The sequence below is a fragment of the Anopheles moucheti genome, chromosome 2, assembly GCF_943734755.1.
Source record: "Anopheles moucheti chromosome 2, idAnoMoucSN_F20_07, whole genome shotgun sequence".
Classification (NCBI taxonomy): domain Eukaryota; kingdom Metazoa; phylum Arthropoda; class Insecta; order Diptera; family Culicidae; genus Anopheles; species Anopheles moucheti.
This window is the reverse complement of record NC_069140.1, coordinates 25,242,596-25,267,691: the sequence shown is the minus strand read 5'-3', so window position 1 is coordinate 25,267,691 and position 25,096 is coordinate 25,242,596. Positions and strand designations below refer to the sequence as shown.

At 44.5% G+C, this 25,096-nt stretch overlaps 2 protein-coding genes across 2 annotated transcripts; both read left to right on the top strand.

The window, feature by feature from the left end:
- The first annotated feature begins 4,581 nt into the window (after nt 1-4,581).
- LOC128299442 (gastric triacylglycerol lipase-like) lies at nt 4,582-13,202 on the top strand. The gene is made up of 5 exons (XM_053035411.1): nt 4,582-5,175; nt 6,156-6,541; nt 11,381-11,546; nt 11,812-12,516; nt 12,597-13,202. Exons 1-5 carry the CDS (start codon nt 4,597-4,599, stop codon nt 12,993-12,995), a joined length of 2,235 nt encoding a protein of 744 aa, XP_052891371.1. The 5' UTR covers nt 4,582-4,596; the 3' UTR covers nt 12,996-13,202.
- A 2,385-nt stretch (nt 13,203-15,587) lies between these two features.
- LOC128299440 (lipase 3-like) lies at nt 15,588-17,748 on the top strand. Its single transcript, XM_053035410.1, has 3 exons — nt 15,588-15,794; nt 16,560-17,270; nt 17,347-17,748. Exons 1-3 carry the CDS (start codon nt 15,588-15,590, stop codon nt 17,746-17,748), a joined length of 1,320 nt encoding a protein of 439 aa, XP_052891370.1.
- Nucleotides 17,749-25,096: the final 7,348 nt, after the last annotated feature.

The window sequence follows — 25,096 nt, the reverse complement described above, 5'->3', positions numbered from 1 at the left end:
AAAGGCGACGAGTGGCAGTACATGTGGGCACAATCAATCCATCAAAAAATTTTACTCCAAAAATGGTGAAAGGTTCACGCATAATCTTTATTTCGTACTTCGTGCCTGTCTTGCCACGACCTTGCCCATAATGAAGCGTTTTCTTCGCGTACATCCGGAGTCGGAATCCATAGATGATCCATTTGCCGGCCAAGTGGCCAATTTGCCATCTACCAATATATGTGATGCCATTAGTGAGCCGCTTTGTTTCCCGCTTTCCACACTTTACAGTGGGGGGTCGTAGCCTTCCAAGCAGAGTGAAAAAAGAAACTCAAGTTCCTATTTGGGGCCAGAACAAAACCTGTGAAGGTGGTGGACAGAAGTGCAAATGAAACCATCTCCCGCTGCTTCCGTTCAATTTCCATCGTTTTATGCTTCCCACAACAACAACAACTCCACAAAGGATAATTGATGCCCTATGATGAACTTTCCGCCGAATGATTGAGTTTGTGCTGCGAGGGCCAATAATTATCTCACGTCAGCGCGCACAACCGAGGTCCGGTTGTCCCTCCCCACAACATCGGACCGTCGTCGCGTGCGCCGATTTGTATTGGTTTTTTGTTTTGTTTTGCTCTTCTTCTTTCGCTCATTTCGGTTTGTGATAATTTTCTATATCAATTACTGCCTTTAAATCCATCCAAGCCTCGGAGGCTTACCCCGGGCTTTACCTTTTACCACCATTGCGCCGGCTTGCTAATCGTTCGGGCTAATCGGTTGCGAGGTCGGTGGCAGAAGAAACTGTACCGTTTCTCTCGCGCCTGTTACGAACGGATTTCGCGGTTCCATGGTTCTCCACCTCATCTCGATCAGGGTGCCCTTATGCTACCAGTGTGACCTATAATCAGCATGCAAACCGTCCGGTCCGTCAGTCGGGGGGCTGGGGGAGGTTGAACCTGTCGATCGTCGTCTGGTAGCACTAATTAAGGTCACCAGGTTCTGCGAATCCCCGTCCTCGGTGTCCAGGCTAATCAATCCACCCATGGTCCCCCCCCCCACCTAACCCCCTCCGTCCACCTCCCAGGCGAGCAGATTGATTAGATTGTTGCTTGGCTAAAGATGGTGCGTGTCATAGATTTCGCATTTCAATCATCGCATGTTGTGGGCTCACGCAAAAAGCAAACCCGAGCAAGAGGTCAAAGGATAGGCGCGATACGGCACCGAAAAGCCAGCGGATGACAATTCGCAACCAGCTGCGACAAATGTTTCCATCAAATCAGTCAGCATTAGCAGACGGTTTGTTTGTTGTGAAGTGCGGTTTTTACAGTACCAATACGATGTTTCTTACACTGGCGTTGTTCCGGGTTCTGCAGAGTGGTGTCGATGTAAGCGTGGTTTGGTTGCAAAATAAATATTTATCGTATTTATATTCCTACACACGGGGCAGCCGTTCGGTGTGCTAACAAAATGCGAACCCGGGTGTTTGCGAAATTCGCTAGCAAATAGTTTCGTAGGTAAGCGTGTGAATCGTTACGATAAATAATAACTCTAATAACCCCTAAACGAAATGTAAATATTGCAAATACGTGACAGAATTTTGAAATGATGAAACAATTAATTGCCGGATTTTTTTACAAAAGGGTCAAAAGCTTAACTTTAAATGTTTAACTAAGCTGCATCTACATGACATAAATTCCTATCGTCTGCACGGAAAGCAATTATGAATTAAATAATTCATTCTTTTTATCATAACCACCATTCACTGTTTTTAGCCTGTTAAGTGCAGTTATTTATTAAATACGGAGGTATTTACCTTTACCATATAGTTAAATTTCCAGCGACCGGTTTTTGGATTCTACCGACTGCGGGTCAAATTAAACTGCTAATAATATCTAATTATATTTAATATATTCTAATGTACGGTTACGGTACAGGGTGGTTCCTTCAGGTTCTTGCATGCCTTTGACCTGTTGACCCGTAGGAATTCTTATATTATACTACTGTTATTAACGCTGTACACACTAAGATTGATCTACCAAGCAGAATCGAGATCCATCGAAGACAGATAACAGTGGTATGAACCAGTCGGATCGGAAACCCGGTGGGAAACGGTGTTCATTTGTGGTCTTTGTTTTTTTGGGTAGGTTCGGAGCACAGGACTAGGAAATGTGGATATGAAAGGAAATCCAATCAATTTGCTCAGAAAAGAGTGTGAAGGATTTTACAAAGTTAGTCGTTAGCGTTAATTGATGATGCTTGAAAATGTTCATGAGCACTAACATCCACTTTCTTCTGGAGAAGAGTCTCTACTCTTGGACGTTTCGGAGTCCACACTGGATTAACTTCAAATAGTTATCGATTGGCACAAGGTGTTTCATACATCCAAAACTCATGGAGAGATTGATGACCGTTTGACCGAAGGGACGGGCGAGGATCTTGCTGACTCCGAAGTCAGTTTCGGTTGTAATTCGCAATTCGATTCCGGATTTAAGGAGTCCCATAAATAGACTACGTCTCCGGGCTGTTAAAGTGAAGTCTGAGCAATGTAGTTAGATAAGATTAAATATTATTTACTGTAGAAGTACATAAGTGGTATACTTTTAAGTACACCAGTTCGGAGGATAATTTCGGTTTTAATTAAAGTAAGTAATATTTTTAGCTCATCGAACGGAAAGAATAAAAATGATGATTTGAAATGCAAAATAAAAGTACACCCAGGAAAGGTATTTGTTGTGCGGCCATTGTAAGCTACACTATTGAACATTTTCAAGCATCATCAATTAACGCTAACGACTAACGTTGTAAAATCCTTCCAACAACTGTACACGACGATATGTCCGTAAACGTTTTTCAAGACTCGAAGAGGAGCGGAGACATCGGGAAGCACCTTCCGACCATCAGATATAGCCGTTTTAATTCGAACAAGTGCGATAAACGGATAGCATGAAGACGACCTATGTGGATTAGTGATTTCCGATGCAGCACTTTTAGTGCACACAGTATCCGCAAGTTAAAATATTCCTCCCTTCTTAGCGACATTTGGGCTACGACTCAAAGACCCAGCGACGATCGTGTCGAGTAAAACGATCCGCAGAAAGGAACCAAAGTTTGCGAATGGCTTCCTCCGGTAGCCAACCGACACAGAACGATTTTGGCCAAACATCCAGCGGATTTGCTCGAATAACCTCGTACCGATGAGGCCGCTCAACGTCAAGGTTCATCGAAAAGACATCGAGAGCCATTTGCTAACGTTTACTTTTACATCGACATTTGATAAAGTTCCGGCCAGTTGACTGTGCGTCCATCTTTTTTGTTGTTGTTGCTTTCAAATACATAGAACCGATCACCGGTTGAGATCGTTATGATGTCCTAGCTTGAATGGTAGGATATACACCACACTTCCAACTTCAATGTACCAACTGTCTCCAATCTACCATTTATCGACTCCACGGAATGCGGTAGCTGCCGTGTACGCTGGCACACACAGACAGCGAACCACAACGAAGCGTGACAATGCGAGAAGAGAAACGTACACGTGTGATTTCGTGTGCCATTGTGTGAGCGCGCGACAACACTGGCAATTATAGTCCCCAGTGCTGCATTAGCATGCGCTACCGGTACCGTGTGCGCGACCGTTGACGATTAGTTCTACCGCGATAGCGCTGGCGTTAGGATCGTTCTGTTGCGACTTGCTGTACCAGGCCGATGGTAACACGGTGACCAGAGGAAGATGCGATTGATTGTGGTGTTGTTGATGTTTCCGATGCTGCTTTCGGCACATTACTATCGGTATGATCAACGGTACGCGAGCAACGAAGTCAACGATGTTCCGGATGAGGAGGATCCTCCGCTAAGGGTGCAAGATGAAGATGCGTATCTGACAGTGGTAAGTGCAGGATGTAACAGACACGGATCGTTTGGAAATTGAACCAACGAATCACACTCCGTACTAGTGATCAGTTTTAAACAAATGTTTCAACGATACTTGTGTAGGTTCCAAAATAAAGTGTTTAAAGTGTAATATTTTCTATAAAAATAATCCGCGTGATCATCGACCGATTTTGTGTGCGTGTTTCATTGGGTTTCAGTGATAAAGCTAGAGCCATTTCTGTACTCTGTTCAACTAGTAATATGCTGTGGTAGATCGAGAATCCTTTCAATTTTCCGGAACTTATGCAAGTTTAATTCGATTCCTAACAGGCCCACTTGGCTAATGATGCAGCTTTTCATAGAATACGTTTTAAATTTACAAAAGTTCTACAGAATGAAAGGAAAGAGTCTATCCATTCTGATCCAGACGGATCGATCCAGATCTATCGTGAAACATTGCAGTACATCTCGAACCAGAAATAGCTACAAATTTGCCACTTGAACTCGCAAACCCTGCAAAGCAAGATCACATTATCATTTGTTTTAAATTTCCTTCCTGATCCTCTAACGAGTTTTTTTTTGTTTGTTTGCTTAAAGCCACAACTGGTGTGGAAGTACGGCTACGAGATCGATATCCACGAAGTGCAAACGGAGGATGGCTATCTGCTCGATCTGTACCGCATCCCGGGCCGCAGAGCCGCATCCGGTCAACCCGCGGCCTGTCCGCACCGTAACGCACCCATCTTCCTGATGCACTCGCTGCTCAGCAGCTGCGCCGACTGGGTACTGATGGGCCCTGGGCGGGCCCTTGCCTATCTACTGGCCGACGCCGGTTACGATGTGTGGATGGGTAATGCGCGTGGTACGCGCTACTCGCGCAAACACACCCACCTCGATCCGGACCGATCGAACGAATTTTGGAACTTTACCTGGCACGAGATCGGACTGTACGACGTGTCGGCAATGGTCGATCACGTACTGACCGTCACTGGTGAGCCGCGGCTGCACTACGGTGGCTTTTCTCAGGGTACGATGGTGCTGTTTGTGCTGCTGTCGGAACGACCCGAGTACAATGCGAAGCTGATCGATATGCAGGCCATCTCGCCCTCGGTCTATATGTACCGGCTCGAGGGACGCATCGTGCGCACGTTTGTCCAGCTGGCGGACCCACTGGTAGTGGCACTCGATGCAGCCGGTCGGCACGAGATCCTGCCGAACAAACGGTTCATCGCACCGCTGGCGAAGATCATGTGTCCCGACGTGAATGTTACCGTGTGCCGGGAGCTGCTGTACGATGTAGCGGGCAAGAATCCGCCGCAGGTGGACGATGTAAGTATGCATGGGAATATCTCTTCGTGTTGGAATGTTTTGTTTATCCTCCGTCTTATGAAGCGGTTCGGTTTAGTGATAGGAAGGTCTTTCTTCGTAAATATCTAGCTGATGTCTAATTAACTCAACTTTAGTAACTCCCCAATATGTTTAATATTGCCCTTACGGTCTTCTAGGACATAACTGATATATCATGGCTTACTAGACTTATTTTTAGCAATTAACCGGATAAACAAACCACAGTCTATATAAGATTCAGGTCATTAGCCCAGATTGAGTTTGCCCTTTTTGAACCTAATTTTGACATTTAGATAAATAAGTGTTTACAAAAACTAACTAACAAAATAGTCACAATACTTAGCAACTGTGGCGGATTCAACTACTTGAAGGCCATAAGAGACATGGTAGTTGGGGCCCACCAGTAGAGGGATGCTTCAAGAGACCGACCTCACACGAACAGAGCCGAATACACTGTTCATAATCTAACTATTTTCGGAGCTCCCCTTGACGAGCGGCCGTCTGACATCTAATGCTTTAAGATCCGCCAATGGTTGTTGATAACTTTGTCACTTGAAGTTCGGGACCTTAAGGGAACCGCTTTGGAAGATCTGCCACTGCGTAGCAATGAACGCAAATAATTTTTCATCTAACTGTCAAAAAAGTGCCCACGCCTACTTGCCATTCTACGCTTTATGTGCATCGACCTGTATCCTATACCGACTTTGAGTCAGACCTTGCAACGAGGGGCCAGTCCGCATGCCATTCGAATCACGTCCTTGAGTGTATTAGACCGATCGTTAAGACACACGACACTATTGGACCATATCGGCCAAATGGAAGACCGCTCAGAAAGGGTCCATCATATCCATCAAAGCCTTGATCGAAGTGACTGATTTTTAGCGAAGGGAGTGAGCTCTTTGAAAGGAGAAGAATTCTAAAAATTAATCTTGATATGAAACTCCAAATTCTTCCCATTGCAGAGGATGGTGCGCATCTTTCTCGGTCACTTCCCGGCCGGTGCATCCCTCCGCCAGCTGCATCACTTCTCGCAGATCATCCGTACGACCCGGTTCGCTAAGTACAGTGCGCCACGTGCCGGCCGGCATTCCGCCCCACCGGCCCCACTGTACAATCTCACCCGCGCCACCATCCCGGTCGTCGTGTACTACGGACTAAACGATCATGTGGTGAACTTCCGCGATGCACTGCAGCTTGCCGACGAGGTGCCGAATCTGGCCGCCGTACACCAGATCGCCGATCCGCTCTTCACCCACAGTGATTTCATACTGGCGAAGAACTCGGCCCGTCTCATGAACGCACTGTTGCTGCAGGAACTCGACCAATACGATCGCACATCCTCGAATGCGTCACGCTGATGCTGCATTTCCGGGTTGGTGCGGATCTGATTCCAGCATCCAACATCGGGCTTTACCCCGCTTGGGCATTAATTTGCTGGAGAATTCCCACCGACCGTGCGTCCACGGAGTGGGCCTGGTTTAGGTCCGTTGGGCGTGTGGAAGGAAGGTGTGTTCGTACCATTATCTAGTTGCCTATTACTCAGCGCGCGCACAGCATGAATACACGCCGGGGCTAATTACTGCTATTTCGCTGCTGCCATAATCACCGTTTGTGAGGTTTCGTGAGATCGATCGAAGGAGGACGACGACGGTACGTGGGATTGATGCAGCTACTTAGATTCGTAAGATGACACCCCTAAAACGAGACCGTGCTATATAGCCAGTGTGCTGCGCTACCTGCGTACCAGCTATCCAGCTATGGATTATTAATTAAGGTGCGCAACGTGCAGCTAAGCTACGTTATCGAAGGTATCATTCAATTTTTCTGTTCCGCCGGCGGTAATCATTTAATCAACATCTAAACGAACCCAGAAATCCCAGCAGTGTGATTAATTCATCGCTTCAACACACAAGGGTTGCACCACCGGCGAACAACGCCTCTACCATAAGTGACCTTAAACTTGATCACCCAAACTTGATCGCGTGCTGTCGGAAGCCGTCAAACCCAATCCATCCCGTTAACAAGTTTTACGTTTGGTGCGCGAATTATTTGTGCTGCTGATTAACGAAATGAATGAGCCGGTAAGAGGATTACGGAGTTGTGTCAATGAATGGCCGCGAACTATCGGGTGGCACATTATATCATGTAACAAACTGTACCGGTATCCTGCACCGACAAGTTTGGTTAATTCACAACCGGTCCCCGTTGTTATAGAAACAATCACCAAATGCTAATAAGACCTCCTATCAGCAGGTGGGAATCGAGTCAGTGTGAATATCGCTTTCAACCAATGTAGGCAAATGTTAAACCGTCTACGGCAGCGATCGGTGAAGTACGGCTCTTTTGGCACTTTTATTATGACTCTTCGTCGAAAATGATTCATCCCATGCCAAGCTTGTTAGAATTTTCTTTGATAATAGTTAAATCTTGAGGTCCGTCGTGTTCGGTTGTCTCGGTTACTTGAGGAATTTGCCATGCTACACTACCTCCCATCACGATAACCTTATGCAGCTTATTCCTTATCTAGCTGAGGCCAGGTTTGAAGCATCGGATGATCATCAATGATGTTAGAGAATTGTTTGTTATCAATGATGGTGTTCCAAAATGATTGCCTCGCTGAACTTTTTAATAGAATGTTGACTTCAGCTAGTTTTCCTTTACGAGTCATTGCTTTAAGAAATGGCTTAAAGGCTTACAAAATGGCTTTATGATAGATATTCTTCATATTGTGAACCGACAGGTACCGCATATCTATATTACTATGGACGCATTTATTGCAATGATTTTGTCATGAGATACGATCCGTTCAGTAGGCATAATAATATTAATTAAGGAAACTCATATTAATAAACCAACAAATAATGATGTTACCGAAACAGTTGATGCATCGCTACGTATTCTACATGTTCAATATATAAAATATATACAATTTACCTGAAATTGTTGTTCGCATTTACAGGGTTTAGATTATACGTGGCGGCGTTGGAGGTTTTTTTCCTGGATGGATTCAAACAGAACTAGCAAGGATCCATATGGATCATTAATCATTCCTCATCATTTGGAACCACCTCAAACCAGAAGCTGACTTTGTTCTCGCAATGTGGAATGACAATTTTTTATCGTTGGTTAGCGTTTCTTGCTGGTTTTGTCCGCTGCCTGTACAGTCGCCGTTTGGTACCGTCGCCAAACTTAGAACAAGAGTTGCAAAACAAAAAAAAAAACAACTTTAACAACATTGCCGTTCATCGCGTTTGAGGAAAAGCCTTGAACCACCCTGTGTTCTCAACCCACCTGTTCAGAATTCGAATTTGTCAATATAGTTGGGAGTCATCTAGGAGTCAGCGTCGGCACCTTAAACGGAAACATTTACAAGGACGCACAGTTAGAATTACTAGTTAGGTATAAAATAACGATAAATGAATTAATTGCATATAATGTATCGCTATCGAAGCACCATGGCGTTGAATTAACAAAAGAGAAAGATAAAGCAAAGATTTGGAGCCAGCGTTTTTTTTTAAATTCTACATCGTTTAAGCATCTAGTGTGTGAATCTGTAAGAAGTCCTTGCCGGGTAACGACTTACAGACACTCTCACACGCTCCCCGGTGTTCTTAAATTGTTTGCTGGATTTTTGGTTCACGTTGGTTTGGTTTAATATTTTTATGCGCATCATGTAAGTAAAATTATAAACTTTGTCCTATTCGAGCCTCGTTTTAATTAATAGAATCATTTATTTCAACAACTGTTGTTATGCGAGCGATTTTTTTATTGTACTCTGGCCGGCTGGAGGCCATCACGAAGAACAGGGCCGCTCCCTGTGAAAAGCCGATGTAATGGAGGCGCCTTGTACCGGTCTCGTGCAGGATGTGATCGATCATGGCCCATAGATGATCGTAGATCGTAGTAGCCCATCTCGTGCAGGGAGAAGTCCCAGTACGCTCGTGAGTCAGAGGACAGCTTGGTGTGCCGGCGCGAGTATCGATTGCCGCGCAGATCCGCCAACCACACATCGTGACCCTGATCGGCCAACAGATACGCAAGACTATTGTTGGGGCCGATGATAAGAAAATCAGCGGAAGTGGCACCAGCAGCTTCGGAAGCGAATGAGACTAGCATAACGGTCAACCAGCGCACCTTCATAACCATAACTGTTGATCTCCGTAACGTGTTGCAATGTGATACTAACAACCCCCCATCATATCCAAAGAAAAAGTGCAAAAAGGAACAACTTTATGTAATAATACACCAAAGAATAATATAATTATCTCCTTCTGGAATATTCTTACTGTTCGAATGATATCCGCTTGAAAGAACTTGATTTTTTCCACAATGTTCTGGCAGGGATTTCAACGCGTGGACAACTACGAAAGATTAACTGGCGCAAGACACAAGATGAATTAGCGAGTTTGTGTGTGAAATAAGTGTTGTTGTAGGACAAGGCGGTGCGTTGTGAAAATTTTGCTGGACTGATCACAACACAAACACAAGCATAACGAACCGCCTTTTAGATTTTTTTTGAAGAAACAACAGCTACCACATCATGTACCACGTGTTTCTCAAATTGTTATGATAATATAAGTTCACTCCTAATTTTCGAGCAGTTCCCCGAAGCTTGTTCACATCTACACGATCCGCGAAAGCTCCATCAAGCTTTAATTAAGCTTTCAAAGCTCACTGTGCAATAAGATTCGAATTTGTAACGTATTTTTTTGTAATTAGCTTAAAAATTAAATTATTTTTCATTTTGATATCCCAATAACGTTTAATTAAAGCTATAGATAGCAGACAGTGTTAGTGAAATAAAGAAAAAATCAAATAGTTGTGTATAGTCCACTTTAACTGCATAAAGTTAGGCGCATACTTGTAACGCATACTTGGAGGCATTTTCAAGGACACATCGTATCAATTAAAGGCATGCACTAGATAACATCCGCGGCCAAGCCCTTTCCACCGGATGTGGTCCCTTTTCTTTAACACTCACCAGGAGAATAGAAATTTCAGACATCTAGACATCAGTATCATAAAATGTCCTAACCGAGATTACGGTTTCACTTGGCGATGTCGGAGCGTTGTCCTGAATCGATTTAAACAGAACTTGTAAGGACCCACAGAGACCCATATTTATTCGCACCATTTGGAACCACCTCAAACCAGAAGCTGACTCTGAACTCTCCCTTTCATCCACACGCCAACCTACTACAGTTCAGTGAATTGCAGTTCTTTTACCGTCAATGCAATTTACGCGTTCAACGGTTTTTCCGCACGCCACCCGAGCATCGACAGTTGAACGTGCCGACGACTCAGTGTCCCGATTACCCATGCAACCTCCGGATCGGCATAACATCTCTCTCCTGGTCGTTTGGTTTTGCTCTCAGCTGAGTGAGTATTGAGTCAATAACGCCATATAGACTGCGTCAAAGCCTAAAGAAGCAAGGCTCCTTCCGATTGGTTTGCCTTGACTTTCATCGGCGCGAAAAAGCACCGCGCATGCAAAAGGGTTCATTTCCACTTTAGATGTTAAGCGTACATCACCATCAGTTTAGTTATAAAAAAGAAGTATAAAATTCTAGGCTCTTTACACCGTTCCACAATGGTGTGACATAATTCAAATTCACCTGTTACTTCCTTTCAGATATATTCACATTGATAAAAGCTCCCAGTACATTGCACTGCTCCCTTCACGAGTCTTTGCAAACGCAGGGAATTGGATATCATTTGTTTAGCATAACAATTGCATTGATTACTTCATTACTTTTCCTTTAAGAGGCTCACTTACTGTTTGTTTTATGTCTACTCGGTATTATCTTGACTGTTAAATACTTTTAGAAATTTAATATTACTTTTAAGTGTGTTGTAACATTTCACATTTCTCCTTGTGTATCGTAACTTATTCATCTGTCCTCAGCAACAGTAGTACGAGTTATGTAGTTGAAATAATTAACCGTTGCGTGTATGCATCCCGAGACTTACCTGTTCATCGTCGGCGCAGTTCATCCAATCGTCCGGACCCATATCGTAATGCAATTTCATGTACTCGTGAGAACTCAGTGTGCGCTGATAGCGTGGGTATTAGATTAGAATCGTGAGACGCACAGATAGTAAAGCCGTTCTCCTTCCGATCGTACGGGCAGGTTAGTAGTAGAATGGCATCCGACACCGAACGTTCGATTGTGGCTCGCGGCTCCAGTGTCGGGAAACTGACGACGATCATGCTGCTGTCAACGATCGTGTTGCTATCGTACGGAGTAGCACCTGGAATCTCGGCAGCAGCATCCACCCGGCAAGGTCCAGGAGATGGCAACGATGTTAGCAGCTATTTTGCGATTGACGTCGAGGATGGTGCGCTGCGTACGGTAAGAACAGTGAGCTAAATCAGTCAAATCAGTCATTGGAATCAAACGTGTAGTTGATTAGCAGAGTAGCTAAATGGAAATTTATGTGAAATGTGATGAAAATTTGCAACTTGTAGTTGAGGTAACTAAATATTTAGACGGAACTGCTCTCCAATAATATGAATACTAAATTAACAATGACAGTTAATGGCAACAAGGTGGAAGGATAGTGAAACCCCAAAAAATATTGTCGTTAAAACACACTAACACAACATGCTCGTTACAGCCAGAGCTCATCGCCAAGTACGGCTACCCGGTCGAGAGCCACGAAGCCACCGGTGCAGACGGATACATCATAACACTAACTCGGATACCTCCCAAAACACGCCGTCATAAGACACCGATGTTGCTCGTTCACGGTCTGCTCGCGAGTTCTGCAGACTACTTGATCATCGGACCCAACAATAGCCTTGCTTACCTGCTCGCCGACCGGGACTACGATGTATGGCTAGCGGATATGCGTGGCAATCGGTACTCCCAACGCCACACACGGCTGAACAGTAGCTCACCGGAATACTGGGACTTCACCTGGCACGAGATGGGCTACTACGATCTCCCGGCAGTGATCGACTACATCCTACAGCTTACCGGCGCCCGCCAGCTGAACTACATCGGCCACTCGCAGGGAACGACCGTGTTCTTCGTAATGGCCTCCAGCCGGCCGGAGTACAACGAAAAGATCGCACACATGTACGCACTCTCGCCGGCCGTCTGTTTAAAGCGCGTCCGCAGTCCTCCGGTACGGTGGATGCTGCAGAACATGTTTGCCCTCAAGGATTTGTTCGACGCGATCGGATTGCAACAGTTTCTGCCTCACTCGAATACGCAGTACGAAATGTCACGCATGCTGTGCCCGATGTCCGATCCGAACAACTTGTGCATGCAGGTCGTCAGTATGACGGTGGGCCCGAATCCTAAAATGACCGATATGGTAAGTGGAAGTGAATGTGGAACAATTTCCGAGTGCATAGGTTTAATGTTAGGCTTTTATCTTCCGTTGTGATCCATCAGATGGCGATGCAGATACTTGTCGGGCATGATCCGGCCGGTGCATCCATCAAACAGTTGTTCCATTTTGCCCAGCTGTCGCGTTCCGGGCAGTTTCGGCAGTTCGATTACGGTCGGCGTAATAACGCCGAACGCTACAGCCACTGGAAGCCACCGGCGTACAATCTGCGTGCGGTGTCCGCTCCGGTTACGATCTTTTACGCGTTCAATGATTGGTTAGTTGATTCGCGCGAAGTGGTAAGGTTTTCCCGCCTGCTGCCGGTGCCACCGACGATGCACCTTGTGGAGGATGAGAACTTTAATCATCTCGATTTTACGATGGCCAAAAATGCACGTCCCATGGTGTATGAACGCATCCTGAGCGATCTGGAGCAACGTGAACGTTCGAATAGCAGCTTATGATCGTTTAACGATCGAATTAGGTAAGGAATAGCGATTGATAATGCAATTAAAATTTAACACCGGTAGTACACTGTTTAATCTCGTTAAGTGAATAATTGAAGGCGGATGTAGTCAAAGTATAAAAATAATAGTTCGTTTAAAAATAATGGTGGGGAGATATTTAACTATAATTAGAAAAAATGCTTTTATAAATTGCAATACAACTGTTAGCAAAGTGTTGATTAATGTGGTCTGGTTTAAAATAATGTTCTTTTAACTAACACATGAGCCTTGTGTCACATAGCACGAGCTAAGTTTTTATCAGAAAATTGGAACATAATAATCATTTTAACAAGAGTGTGATAGATAAAACAAAAACAAAACATAAAACAAGAGCATGATTGAAAGTAGAATTAAGAATTTACGAAGGGGGGAAAAAGTGTTCGTCACTTTTCGGTCGTTGAAATCTTTCTCTATTCGCACAGCCAGAATAGTGCATAACATGATTATACAATACAACCCTTTTTTTATTAATACAAATCCTAAAGATATTTATCTTGAAGATAAATAAGTGATATTGATGTGATTGCAACACAACACATTATTACCTAACACTCTCCGAGTATTTTTGTTTTTCCATCTATCGTTTGAAATTTTTGTAAAAATTTCTTTATAATTTATTTTGGTTTATTATTGTTTATTTAATTTATTTTTATTTATTTATAACTCCAGTGCGACGACTTTTGACGTATTATCAACAGTCAATATATATTATTGTGTTTATTATCTTACAAAGCTTTTCCTCCTTGCAAGTTGCTTTATCTCGGACATACTCGGTTTTATTGTTTATTTATGTTAGCCATTCTGTTTACTGAATGATTGGAAAGAGATGAAGAATATTTTCCACACATTTCGTCTTGGTTGATCTATCACTCTTTAATATTTGTTAGTAGTGTGGCATGCAAAGCCAACAGTAGAAGATTTGCAACACGAACGAAACAGAGCGGTTTTAGAGAAATTGGTCTCAAAAAACGAATGCAAAGTGGTGGTTCAAATAACCAGCGATGATAATAAATTCTCAACACAAAAAGTTGGCATCGAGCACTATAGTGTTATCTATAAGAGCTACTAAATAGATTAGATATAATATAGCAAAACATTAAACCAAAAGAATATAACATTTAAAACATAACCGCTTGTCGAAGGAAGTGCAATTTTAAACTCATTTCGCAACACCAAATAAACCGATCCACCTAGAATGGGCGCATCATCACGTAACGCAAGCCGTTACAACCGCGACCGGAATTGATTTGAACTTTCAACCAGCAATCATTTTGCCGGCCTAGGTTAGACACAACAGCTCCACCCCAACAATCGGTTGCTACTTCCTCTAAGCGGTGTCTTGCAAATCCCACTCCGCAATCAATCGGTGTGCTTAGATAATAGACATCTTCGCAGGTTCGCAGCTACACAATTTGATTTACCGTTCAGTTGCTCGGGCAAGCATGGGGCACTATCCACATTTGCATTCGCACGGCGATTTTAGCTGAGATAACAATCCGAGCGGGTTTGTTGATTGACGCTCATCATCGTTTTTTCTCTATTTTCCATTTTTTTTTCTTTCACGTTCAAACTGACGTGTTTCGTTTCCCATTACCCTTTGCTGCATTCTAGTGCCCTTCCCGGTTGGGAAAACATACTAAATTGTCGTAAGAATTGGGAGAAAATTGCAACTCATTCCGGCTATGTGTGTTTTCCAGCGATGGGAGAGAATGGTAGCGGAATGTTGATTTAAATTCCAACGAACAAAATCGATTCAAATCAACGTGCATTTTACGCGGTAGATTTCCATTCAATTTACAATTAAGATAAAGATGGAGAGGTTGTAACAAGTGCTTTTACACATTGTAATTAAGTTCACCTGCTGCATTGTGATAGTAAACACGACACGCTTACATGAATATGTTGTGTGTTGTTTATACCCAAAAGTGGATTTATTTATGACTCTTTGGATGAAGTTAATTTTTTGAATGATATATACACTTTCTACTTGTTATAACTGACAAGATATTTTTGATATGTATTTATTCTTGAAAAAAGGATCATCTCTTGTAAAGTATCTAGAAAAAGTAATAAACACATTCTAAATTTATTATTCTAAACACGACTTGCTAGCGATTATTTAAAATGATAAGAATCTGTATGTACTTCTATCGTACCTTAACCAAGCATTGCAAATAAACACACTCTGTGAAGGTATTGCTCATTATCACAGCCTAGTCCATTCATTTGTAAGATATTTAAAAAATTGATGACAGTAACTGAAACTGCAAGCGAAACTGTTCAACGTCCTACCCTGCTGTTGCATTCACGCGGAACATGGCAAGCGTAACAGCAACCGCTTGCAGCCTCCAATCGAATAAAATCTCAGAGTCAGAGTCAAGGGAAAGGACAACTGATCTACCGCCCGTTTACCTTGACCATGGTGCGCACATCGCATGGTGTCGCTGCAACTGCAACCGAGCAGCAACTGCATTCAGCCTGCAGCTGAAGAAAATGTAATCAGCGAAGCAAATTCGTGCACGTTTCGGTAGCTATCGCGTCAGTACAGAAATGACCATGGTTCGATACGGAAATACAATCCACACCGGCCTTTTAGGTCGCGGTGCGTTCTTTGCAAGAAGTTCTGCCATTACCGGACGACGATCGTTTTGGGTGATTTGTGTGATAGTTCTACCGATCGTGGCGAGTGCACGTGTTGCTACCAGCGGGTACGAGAGCGTGTTTGCGATCGACGAAGAGGACGGAACGTTGGAGACGGTAAGATTGCAGCAAAGGCTAAATGTGACCCCGTTCGAGAGTATGTTTTCGAGTAGTGTAAAGCAATAGAGGTGCCTGGTGCCAAAATCGTTAAAATGTGAAAATTAATCAAAACATTTCCAGATGAATCATTAACAAAGTGCTCAAAAAGACATAGTATAAAACACTTTAGTATAAAACATAGCAGAGTTACACATAGAATACGAACGTGGCAACCCTAGACGTGACACAGCCAGATTGTTTCCGATCGGTACTCATGCTCAGTGTTAAATATAAACATGCAGGATTTTACTGATCAAGTAAGAAAATTGCCCCCATTTTTGGTATATTTTTCAAAATGAATTAGAATATTTAGAGTAAAATGGAGAATCGTTGCTCCTTTATTCTGGGATCCTGAGCAAATTGAACTGGATTCCATTTAAAAATTTCCCAACTAACATGTACTTGTGGCGGACCCACCATGTCAGAAAGCTTTGCCAGTGGATGAATTGAGTAGGCCTTGAATAAAATCGATTTTAAACCTGCTAAAGCCTTAAAGCTGCGTCTTTACCTCTAAATATTCTACGTTAAGCTCAACTCAAATTTTCAATTAACCAAATCAGGATGCTGGAAATTATTTGAGCCACACTTTTAAGTCAAAACAGTCATTTTTTCTATTTATTTATCAGCGGTAAAATTCTCAGGGCTTTAGTTAGTGAATGTTGGTATGATTTTTGAAGTCTTGAAACTGTTTTGATGAAAAGTCATCCTATTTATTTATACTAGTCTGAACTGATTCACAAATATGGATACCCGAACGAACGGCACGAAGTCATCACCGACGACGGATACGTGCTGGCACTAACGAGAATTCCTCCCAGGGACAAATCAACCAATCATTCGCTTCCGAAGCTGCTGGTGCACGGCTTGTTCGCCACTTCCGCTGATTTTCTTATCATCGGCCCCAACAATAGTCTTGCGTATCTGTTGGCCGATCAGGGTCACGATGTGTGGTTGGCGGATCTGCGCGGCAATCGATACTCGCGCCGGCACACCAAACTGTCCTCTGACTCACGAGCGTACTGGGACTTCTCCCTGCACGAGATGGGCTACTACGATCTACCGGCCATGATCGATCACATCCTGCACGAGACCGGTACAAGGCGCCTCCATTACATCGGCTTTTCACAGGGAGCGGCCCTATTCTTCGTGATGGCCTCCAGCCGGCCAGAGTACAACGAAAAAATCGCTCGCATGTACGCTCTGTCACCGGCTGTTTATGTGGAGCATATCCGAAGTCCCATCTTTCGATGGTTGATCGAAAACAGTCCCGCCGTCAAGTGTTTCCTGGACACAATGGGACTGTGGCAGGTGCTTCCCTACAACAAGGCACAATACGCACTGCAGAAAGCATTCTGTCCGGTACGCATAGCGCGGAATGTTTGTGTCCAACTGATCGAACAACTAGTTGGCCCCAATCCCAATGGAACGGATCGGGTAGGATGTCTCACTTTCGCATCAATTACCCTTCGCTAGCGCAAATTGACAACATACTTTTGTGTCTCTTTTTCAGTTAGCGCTGCACGTGATTTCCGGCCACAATCCTTCGGGAGCATCGAGCAAACAATTGCTACACTTCGTTCAACTGAGCCGTGCAGGTCGCTTTCAGCAGTTGGACTACGGCGGAAAGGAACAGAATCTCGTCGCCTATGGACGTGAAGATCCGCCGAGCTACAATTTGTCTGCCGTCACAGCACCGGTGATGATGTTTTACGGACTAAACGATTGGATGGTAGATCAGGCTAATGTTGTGCGACTAGCAGGCGAACTGCCCAATCTGGTGTCCATTACCGAGGTAGAAGATAAGAACTTTAATCATCTGGATTTTGTGACGGCAAAACGGGTGCGTGCGCTTGTGTATGATAAGCTACTGCACGAACTGTACGAGCGGAGCCACGAAGTTAATCGAGTGTGATACATAGTGGTTAAAATACTGTTAATTTTATAAGGAGTCAAACGTAACAAAACATTTGATAAAACTAAAAATGATATTCATACGAACACAACCATATCAAATATCTTGTCTAACGCACCTCCAGATTTGGTCTAATAACAGATTAAGCTCTTTGGAGACATGCTAAACAAATAGTTCGTTGAGGCTTAGTTCTTCATTTGAACTGACTGGATGCTTAGAAGCGATGCTGGTAGAAGTGTTGGAGTCACCGAACTCCTCATCATACTCTTCAAAATCGATCATGCTGACATTTCCGATGTCGAACTGATGTTGTACTTCCTTCGAGACCACCAAACGTCCCTACTTCGTCTGCCGTTAGATCAGGCAGTTTCTTAAGGTAACCTTAGTGCTCGGAAACTCCCAGTTGTTTAGTCTGCTCTAAGACCACCACAGGGTCTAATACACCGTCGGTTGAGGATCGACACTCATTCCGTTCACATAAATCTGTTCAATACTGACTTAGATACAAGAACTCTAAGCAAAAGCAAAGTAAATCTAGCGCTAGGGCCCTGCAACAGTCTCGAATGTATAAGAGAACGATATAACTTCTACCAGCGGCGGATCAAACGGTAGGCGGAGTAGGCGGTCGCCTAGGGCCTCGCCGTGTTGGGGGCCCCAAACAACTTGTGCCGATTGTGCGATTTTTGGAAATATAGCAGCAGAGTAATTTTTTGCACAAATTCTAATTAAAAAGGTAGAAAATTGATCGGAAATATCCTTAGATTTTATATATCCTTGGTTAGATTTTTTTTTATTTGATTAGCTATATCGGCCCGGTTACACGGCTACGCAAGTGAAGTATGCAGTGTATTCAAACTCCTTCTTCGTTATCGGCACGACATCTTGTTTAAGCCTACCATTTCTATTTTTATTTTTATTTTATTTACCCGTAGGATAGTCAGTGCTGCATACGGAGGTATGGTGGTCCAAATGAAATTTTTCCGTGGTCCTGTCTTGTGCAGACCGACTGCGCTACGAATACACCATCTGGCCGCCCCGTGAACCCTTATAATCCCTTTGACTTCAACCTATTCATGAATTCTGTTTCTTGAACAGGATTTTTTCATCTGTTCGTAAATGATCCTACCGTTAGATGCTAGAATAGAAACGATGCGCTGTTTTCACTTACGTAATATTTGCCAGCTATTGCCATTGCGATACTCGTGGTGTGGTATTGTTTTCTCTCCCCGATTGAACCGTGAAAATTTCTAGCCTACGTGTTTCGGAACAGTATTGTGGTGGAGTATTGTGTTTAGTATTTTGATCGTCACAATTTCTGCAAGTTTGCAAGCCGGTAATGATGTTATAACCGACACAATCTGCCAGTGTATTACGAAATAGCTAGCATTGTCATAGAATATGAATAAAATCATATTGCAATCATTAGAACTCTCTTTTCCGTTTGATATTTCATACCTCATGGTTTTTGGAATACCATTTCTGTCTTTCTTGATTATTACTTAATCGAAGCTGGATTGTAGGTCCAGCTTAAGTCCACCCATCCCAAACTGTCCAAACACTTCATCATATCCCCTTGTAGAATACTGTTCAAACTATATTGTTGTAATCTCGGTAACATTTGCATCGTTGTTAGACTGAAATTGTTTTAAATTTTCCAATTCTAATCATCACCGCGAAAACGTTGATCTAAATTTAAAAAAGAACACGAAAAAAGATACTTGAAGAATTGTTTTGTTTTCAGATTTCCGATACCAGGAGAGCATGGTTTCCCAGAGGTGACATCTACAGCTTGGGACAAATTTGCCCATCACAATTGCTATTGCATACTATCAAACACGTGAGAACGATCGCTAATAAAAAAGATCAATAAAACGGAAAGCATCCTTCATCTCGTTCAAATTTTCCGTCGGCTGGTACGAAATTCCATACAAAACCAGCTGTTTTCAGATTTCCGATACCAGGAGAGCATCCACGGAAGAGGTAGCACCTTGTACAGCATTATTGGTCGAAAACCGCCGAAAGGTATGCAATATTTAAACACTAACTTTCCCGTTGGTCGTGAAAAATTTCTTCGAAAACTACCAGTTTTTGAATTTATAATACCAGGAGAGCATCCACAAAAGAGGTAGCTCCTGGTACTGCGCCGGAAGGTATGCAATCAACTTACAATGCAATGCGCCGTAAGGTATGCAATGTTTATACACTAACTTTCCATACAAACCAGCTGTTTTCAGATTTCCGATACCAGGAGAGCATGTACTCCAAGAGGTGACATCTTCCATCCCCCTCCCCCCCATCCCCCACCAAGATGGCGCGCAAGATGGCGGCCAAGATGGAGGACAAGATGGCGGACAAGATGGCGGCCAAGATGGCGGACAAGATGGCGGACAAGATGGCGGACATAAGATGGCGAACAAGATGGCGGACAAGATGGCGGACAAGATGGCGGACAAGATGGCGGACAAGATGGCGGACAAGATGGCGGCCAAGATGGAGGACAAGATGGCGGACAAGATGGCGTACAAGATGTCGGACACAAGATGGCGAACAAGATGGAGGACAAGATGACGAACAAGATGGCGGACAAGATGGCGGACAAGATGGCGGACAAGATGGCGGACAAGATGGCGGACACAAGTTGGTGGACAAGATGGAGGACAAGATGGCGAACAAGATGGCGAACAAGATGGCGGACAAGATGGCAGACAAGATGGCGGACAAGATGGCACGCAAGATGGCGGACAAGATGGCGGACAAGATGGCGGACAAGATGGCGGACAAGATGGCGGACAAGATGGCGGACAAGATAGAGGACACAAGTTGGTGGACAAGATGGCGGACAAGTTGGTGGACAAGATGGCGGACAAGATGGCGGACAAGATGGAGGACAAGATGGCACACAAGATGGCGGACAAGATGTCGGACAAGATGGCGGACAAGATGGAGGACAAGATGGCGGACAAGATGGAGGACAAGATGGCGGCCAAGATGGCGGACAAGATGGTGGACAAGATGGCGGACAAGATGGCGGACAAGATGGAGGACAAGATGGCGGACAAGATGGAGGACAAGATGGCGGACAAGATGGAGGACAAGATGGCGGACAAGATGGAGGACAAGATGGCGGACAAGATGGCGGACAAGATGGAGGACAAGATGGCGGACACAAGATGGCGGCAAAGATGGCGGAAAAGATGGCGGACAAGATGGCGGACAAGATGGCGGACAAGATGGAGGACAAGATGGCACACAAGATGGCGGACAAGATGTCGGACAAGATGGCGGACAAGATGGAGGACAAGATGGCGGACAAGATGGCGGCCAAGATGGCGGACAAGATGGTGGACAAGATGGCGGACAAGATGGCGGACAAGATGGAGGACAAGATGGCGGACAAGATGGAGGACAAGATGGCGGACAAGATGGAGGACAAGATGGCGGACAAGATGGCGGACAAGATGGAGGACAAGATGGCGGACAAGATGGAGGACAAGATGGCGGACAAGATGGCGGACAAGATGAAGGACAAGATGGCGGACAAGATGGAGGACAAGATGGCGGACAAGATGGCGGACAAGATGGCGGACAAGATGGCGGACAAGATGGCGGACAAGATGGCGGACAAGATGGCGGACAAGATAGCGGACAAGATGGAGGACAAGATGGCGGACAAGATGGAGGACAAGATGGCGGACAAGATGGCGGACAAGATGGCGGACAAGATGGAGGACAAGATGGCGGACAAGATGAAGGACATGATGGCGGACAAGATGGCGGACACAAGATGGCGGACAAGATGGCGGACAAGATGGAGGACAAGATGGCGGACAAGATGGAGGACACAAGTTGGGGGACAAGATGGAGGACAAGATGGCGGACAAGATGGCGGACAGGATGGCGGACATGATGGGGGACAAGATGGCGGACAAGATGGCGGCCAAGATGGCGGACAAGATGGCACTGACCTAATGGATCAAAGAATGCTCTAAAATATAATAAATTGTTGAAGTAGTAAGTAAGTAGAAGCTCACCGCAGAAATCAACCGTTAATTTTTGTTCATCGCCTAAAACAGCGACATGAGCGTATGATCATGGAGGTAATCTTTCAACACAAAAACTTGACCTAGCATTTTAGTTTTCAAATGCTGAAAGCTATGTAAATCTAACCGACTGTGCATAACACAAATTACTATTATTATCAAATAAAATTTGCGTTGTTGGCTTAATGGGATACACAATGGTAAACATTCCACTAAATAATAAATAAACAAAAAAATCGAAAGTCACAACTTAGTAACTCACTCATTCTGTATTGCAAAATGTATGACAGCCTGACTACCCCTCACAATGCATCAGAGAATGAGCGATCTCCCGCCAGGATATGCAACATATACGCGGCATATTTACGTGGATTAATTTGATTGGATGAATTTTCGTCTGCATTCGGCTCCATCTGGGGATCATTCTCATTGATGACGTCACCACTATCTGTGTTTGTCCCCGTGTTCGATGGTCTCGGCTGTCTTCCTCGGCGACGTATCTTAAACATACCATGAGTCCAACCGGCTTCGCCCCGTGGAAACAGGATCGGGTACTGTAGTGCACGCATCATCTGGATGGTCTCATACACTGGCCTTAAGGATCCTGTAGCACGATGTTGCAGCACAATCTCCCGTGTATATTCCGTGATACCGGTGATATCGTCACAAACACACATGACCCACCTCACCTGCAGTCGGTGCGTTCTTCCGGCACTGGTCAATACCTGGTATACGTGAAAGGAGGCAAAGGCGCAGTTCATCGTGAACAGTTCATGCGTTCATACGTATGACTGAACATTCATGTTAGGAGATTGCGTGTGATAAATACTCGCTGCAGGACAGACAATATCGATTAAATCCACCACCAACTACTGGTGCTTGAGTGTTTTGTAAAGTTAAGTTAAGATCGAAGAAGTATAACAGAGTGTTGCATGGCGAATATCCCGGAAGCACTGCGAGCGAACCAATTCGATGGCAAAGTGCTCCTTGAATGCTGTAGTTGTGAATTCCACCACGTGCTGCTTCTCGAAATTGGCGCACGTATGATTGTAGCTCCATTTAGAAGAGTACAGATACAGTGGTAACTGGTGTTGGTGGTGATATAGCCGGTTCCGTTATTGTATTCGAAGATGGTGATGGCCCTGGCGGACCATTTGAAGAAGATGATTAGGGGTGGCCCAGCGGCGAATAAAACGGTAGGCGGAGTAGGCCCTTTCTTACTGCGCTTTTCGCCTTGTCTCATTTCAAGTCCCCTCAATGTCCCCCTTCTCTCTTGCATCGTTTTCAAAATTAGAGGCCCCAACTATAATTCCGCCCTGGGCCTTCATGGGGATTGATCCTCCACTGTCGCCATGCAACACTCAGTTGCAGCGGATACATGAGGGCATAGTATCAAAATTCAATGATCATTGTTTGTGCTTTTGGGCAAACCAGATCTGTTCATCACCGTGACTTGTAATCCGAGTCTTGATAACAGGAATATAGTCCAGTACGATTTGCAATACAGAATTAACGAGTTACTAAATTGTGAATTTCGATTCTTTTATTTATTTGTTATTTAGTGGATTGTTTAACATTGTGTATCCCATTAAGCAAACAACGCAAATTTTATTTAATAATAATAGTAATTTGTGTTATGCACAGCCGGTTAGATTTGCATAGCTTTTAGCATTTGATAACTAAAATCAAGTCAAGTTTTTGAGTTGAAAGACTACCTCCATGATCAAACAAACATCAGCAAAGTATCGAAAACAAAGTTCCCTTGCGTACAACTCAGAGTTCTATTGCGTAGCCCTGAAACCGGGCCGTTAAGCTAGTCTATATATAAACGTTAGTATGAGCTAAGGAGAACCATAACGCCACTACTTGGATCACAGTTTCTACGATTTACGTACATTTATGATTCCTGATTAGTCCATCGCCTTCTACGATTTTTTCGCCCAAGGTACAGTTTCCAATCGGTTTACAATCAATCAGCGAAATTTCTTAGCAACCTGTTCCGCTCATGTAGATGTTTTAGGCGATGAACAAAAATTAACGGTTGATTTCAGTGGTGAGCTTCTACTTACTGAACTTTTTCAACAATTGATCATGTTTTATAGCATTCATTGATCCATTAGGTGCAGGGCCACAAGGGTTGACAACATGCTGACAAATTTGTCCCATAACCAAATCAGCTGTTCAACTGTGAAAACCACTATACCGTTACCGCGCACACAATTGTTTTCAGATTTCCGATACCAGGAGAGCATGTTTTTCAAGAGGTGGAATAAATTTTCGCTGCAGGTGAAATAACCTGCCCATCACTATTGCAATAAATAATTTGCCCATCACTATTGCATTGCCTACTATCAAACCCATAAGAGCGTTCACTAGTTTAAGGATTCCGACACCAGGAGAGCATCCACGGAAGAGCACCTAGTACAGCAATTTTGCTTGAAACCGCCGAAAGGTATGCAATGTTTAAACACTAACTTTCCCGTTGGTGGGTTGCTCCCACGGGTCACCACCCACCTCCAACGGATCACCACCCACCTCCCACGGGTCACCACCCACCTCCCACGTGTCACCACCCACCCTCCGCCATCTTGTCCACCATCTTGTCCGCCATCTTGTCCGCCATCTTGTCCGCCATCTTGTCCGCCATCTTGTCCACCATCTTGTCCGCCATCTTGTCCGCCATCTTGTCCACCATCTTGTCCGCCATCTTGTCCGCCATCTTGTCCGCCTTCTTGTCCGCCATCTTTTGTCCGCCATATTATCCGCCATCTTGTGTCCGCCATCTTGTCCGCCATCTTGTCCACCATCTTGGCCGCCATCTTGTGTCCGCCATCTTGGCCATCATCTTGTCCGCCATCTTGTCCGCCATCTTGTCCGCCATCTTGTCCGCCATCTTGTCGGCCATCTTGTCCGCCATCTTGTCCGCCATCTTGTCCGCCATCTTGTCCACCATCTTGTCCGCCATCTTGTCCGCCATCTTGTCCACCATCTTGTCCGCCATCTTGTCCGCCATCTTGTCCGCCATCTTGTCCGCCATCTTGTCCGCCATCTTGTCCGCCATATTGTCCGCCATCTTGTCCGCCATCTTGTGTCCGCCATCTTGTCCGCCATATTATTCGCCATCTTGTGTCCGCCATCTTGTCTACCATCTTGTCCGCCATCTTGTCCACCATCTTGTCCGCCATCTTGTCCGCCATCTTGTCCGCCATCTTGGCCGCCATGTTGTGTCCGCCATCTTGTCCGCCATCTTTTCCGCCATCTTGTCCGTCATCTTGTGTCCGCCATCTTGTCCGCCATCTTGGCCGCCA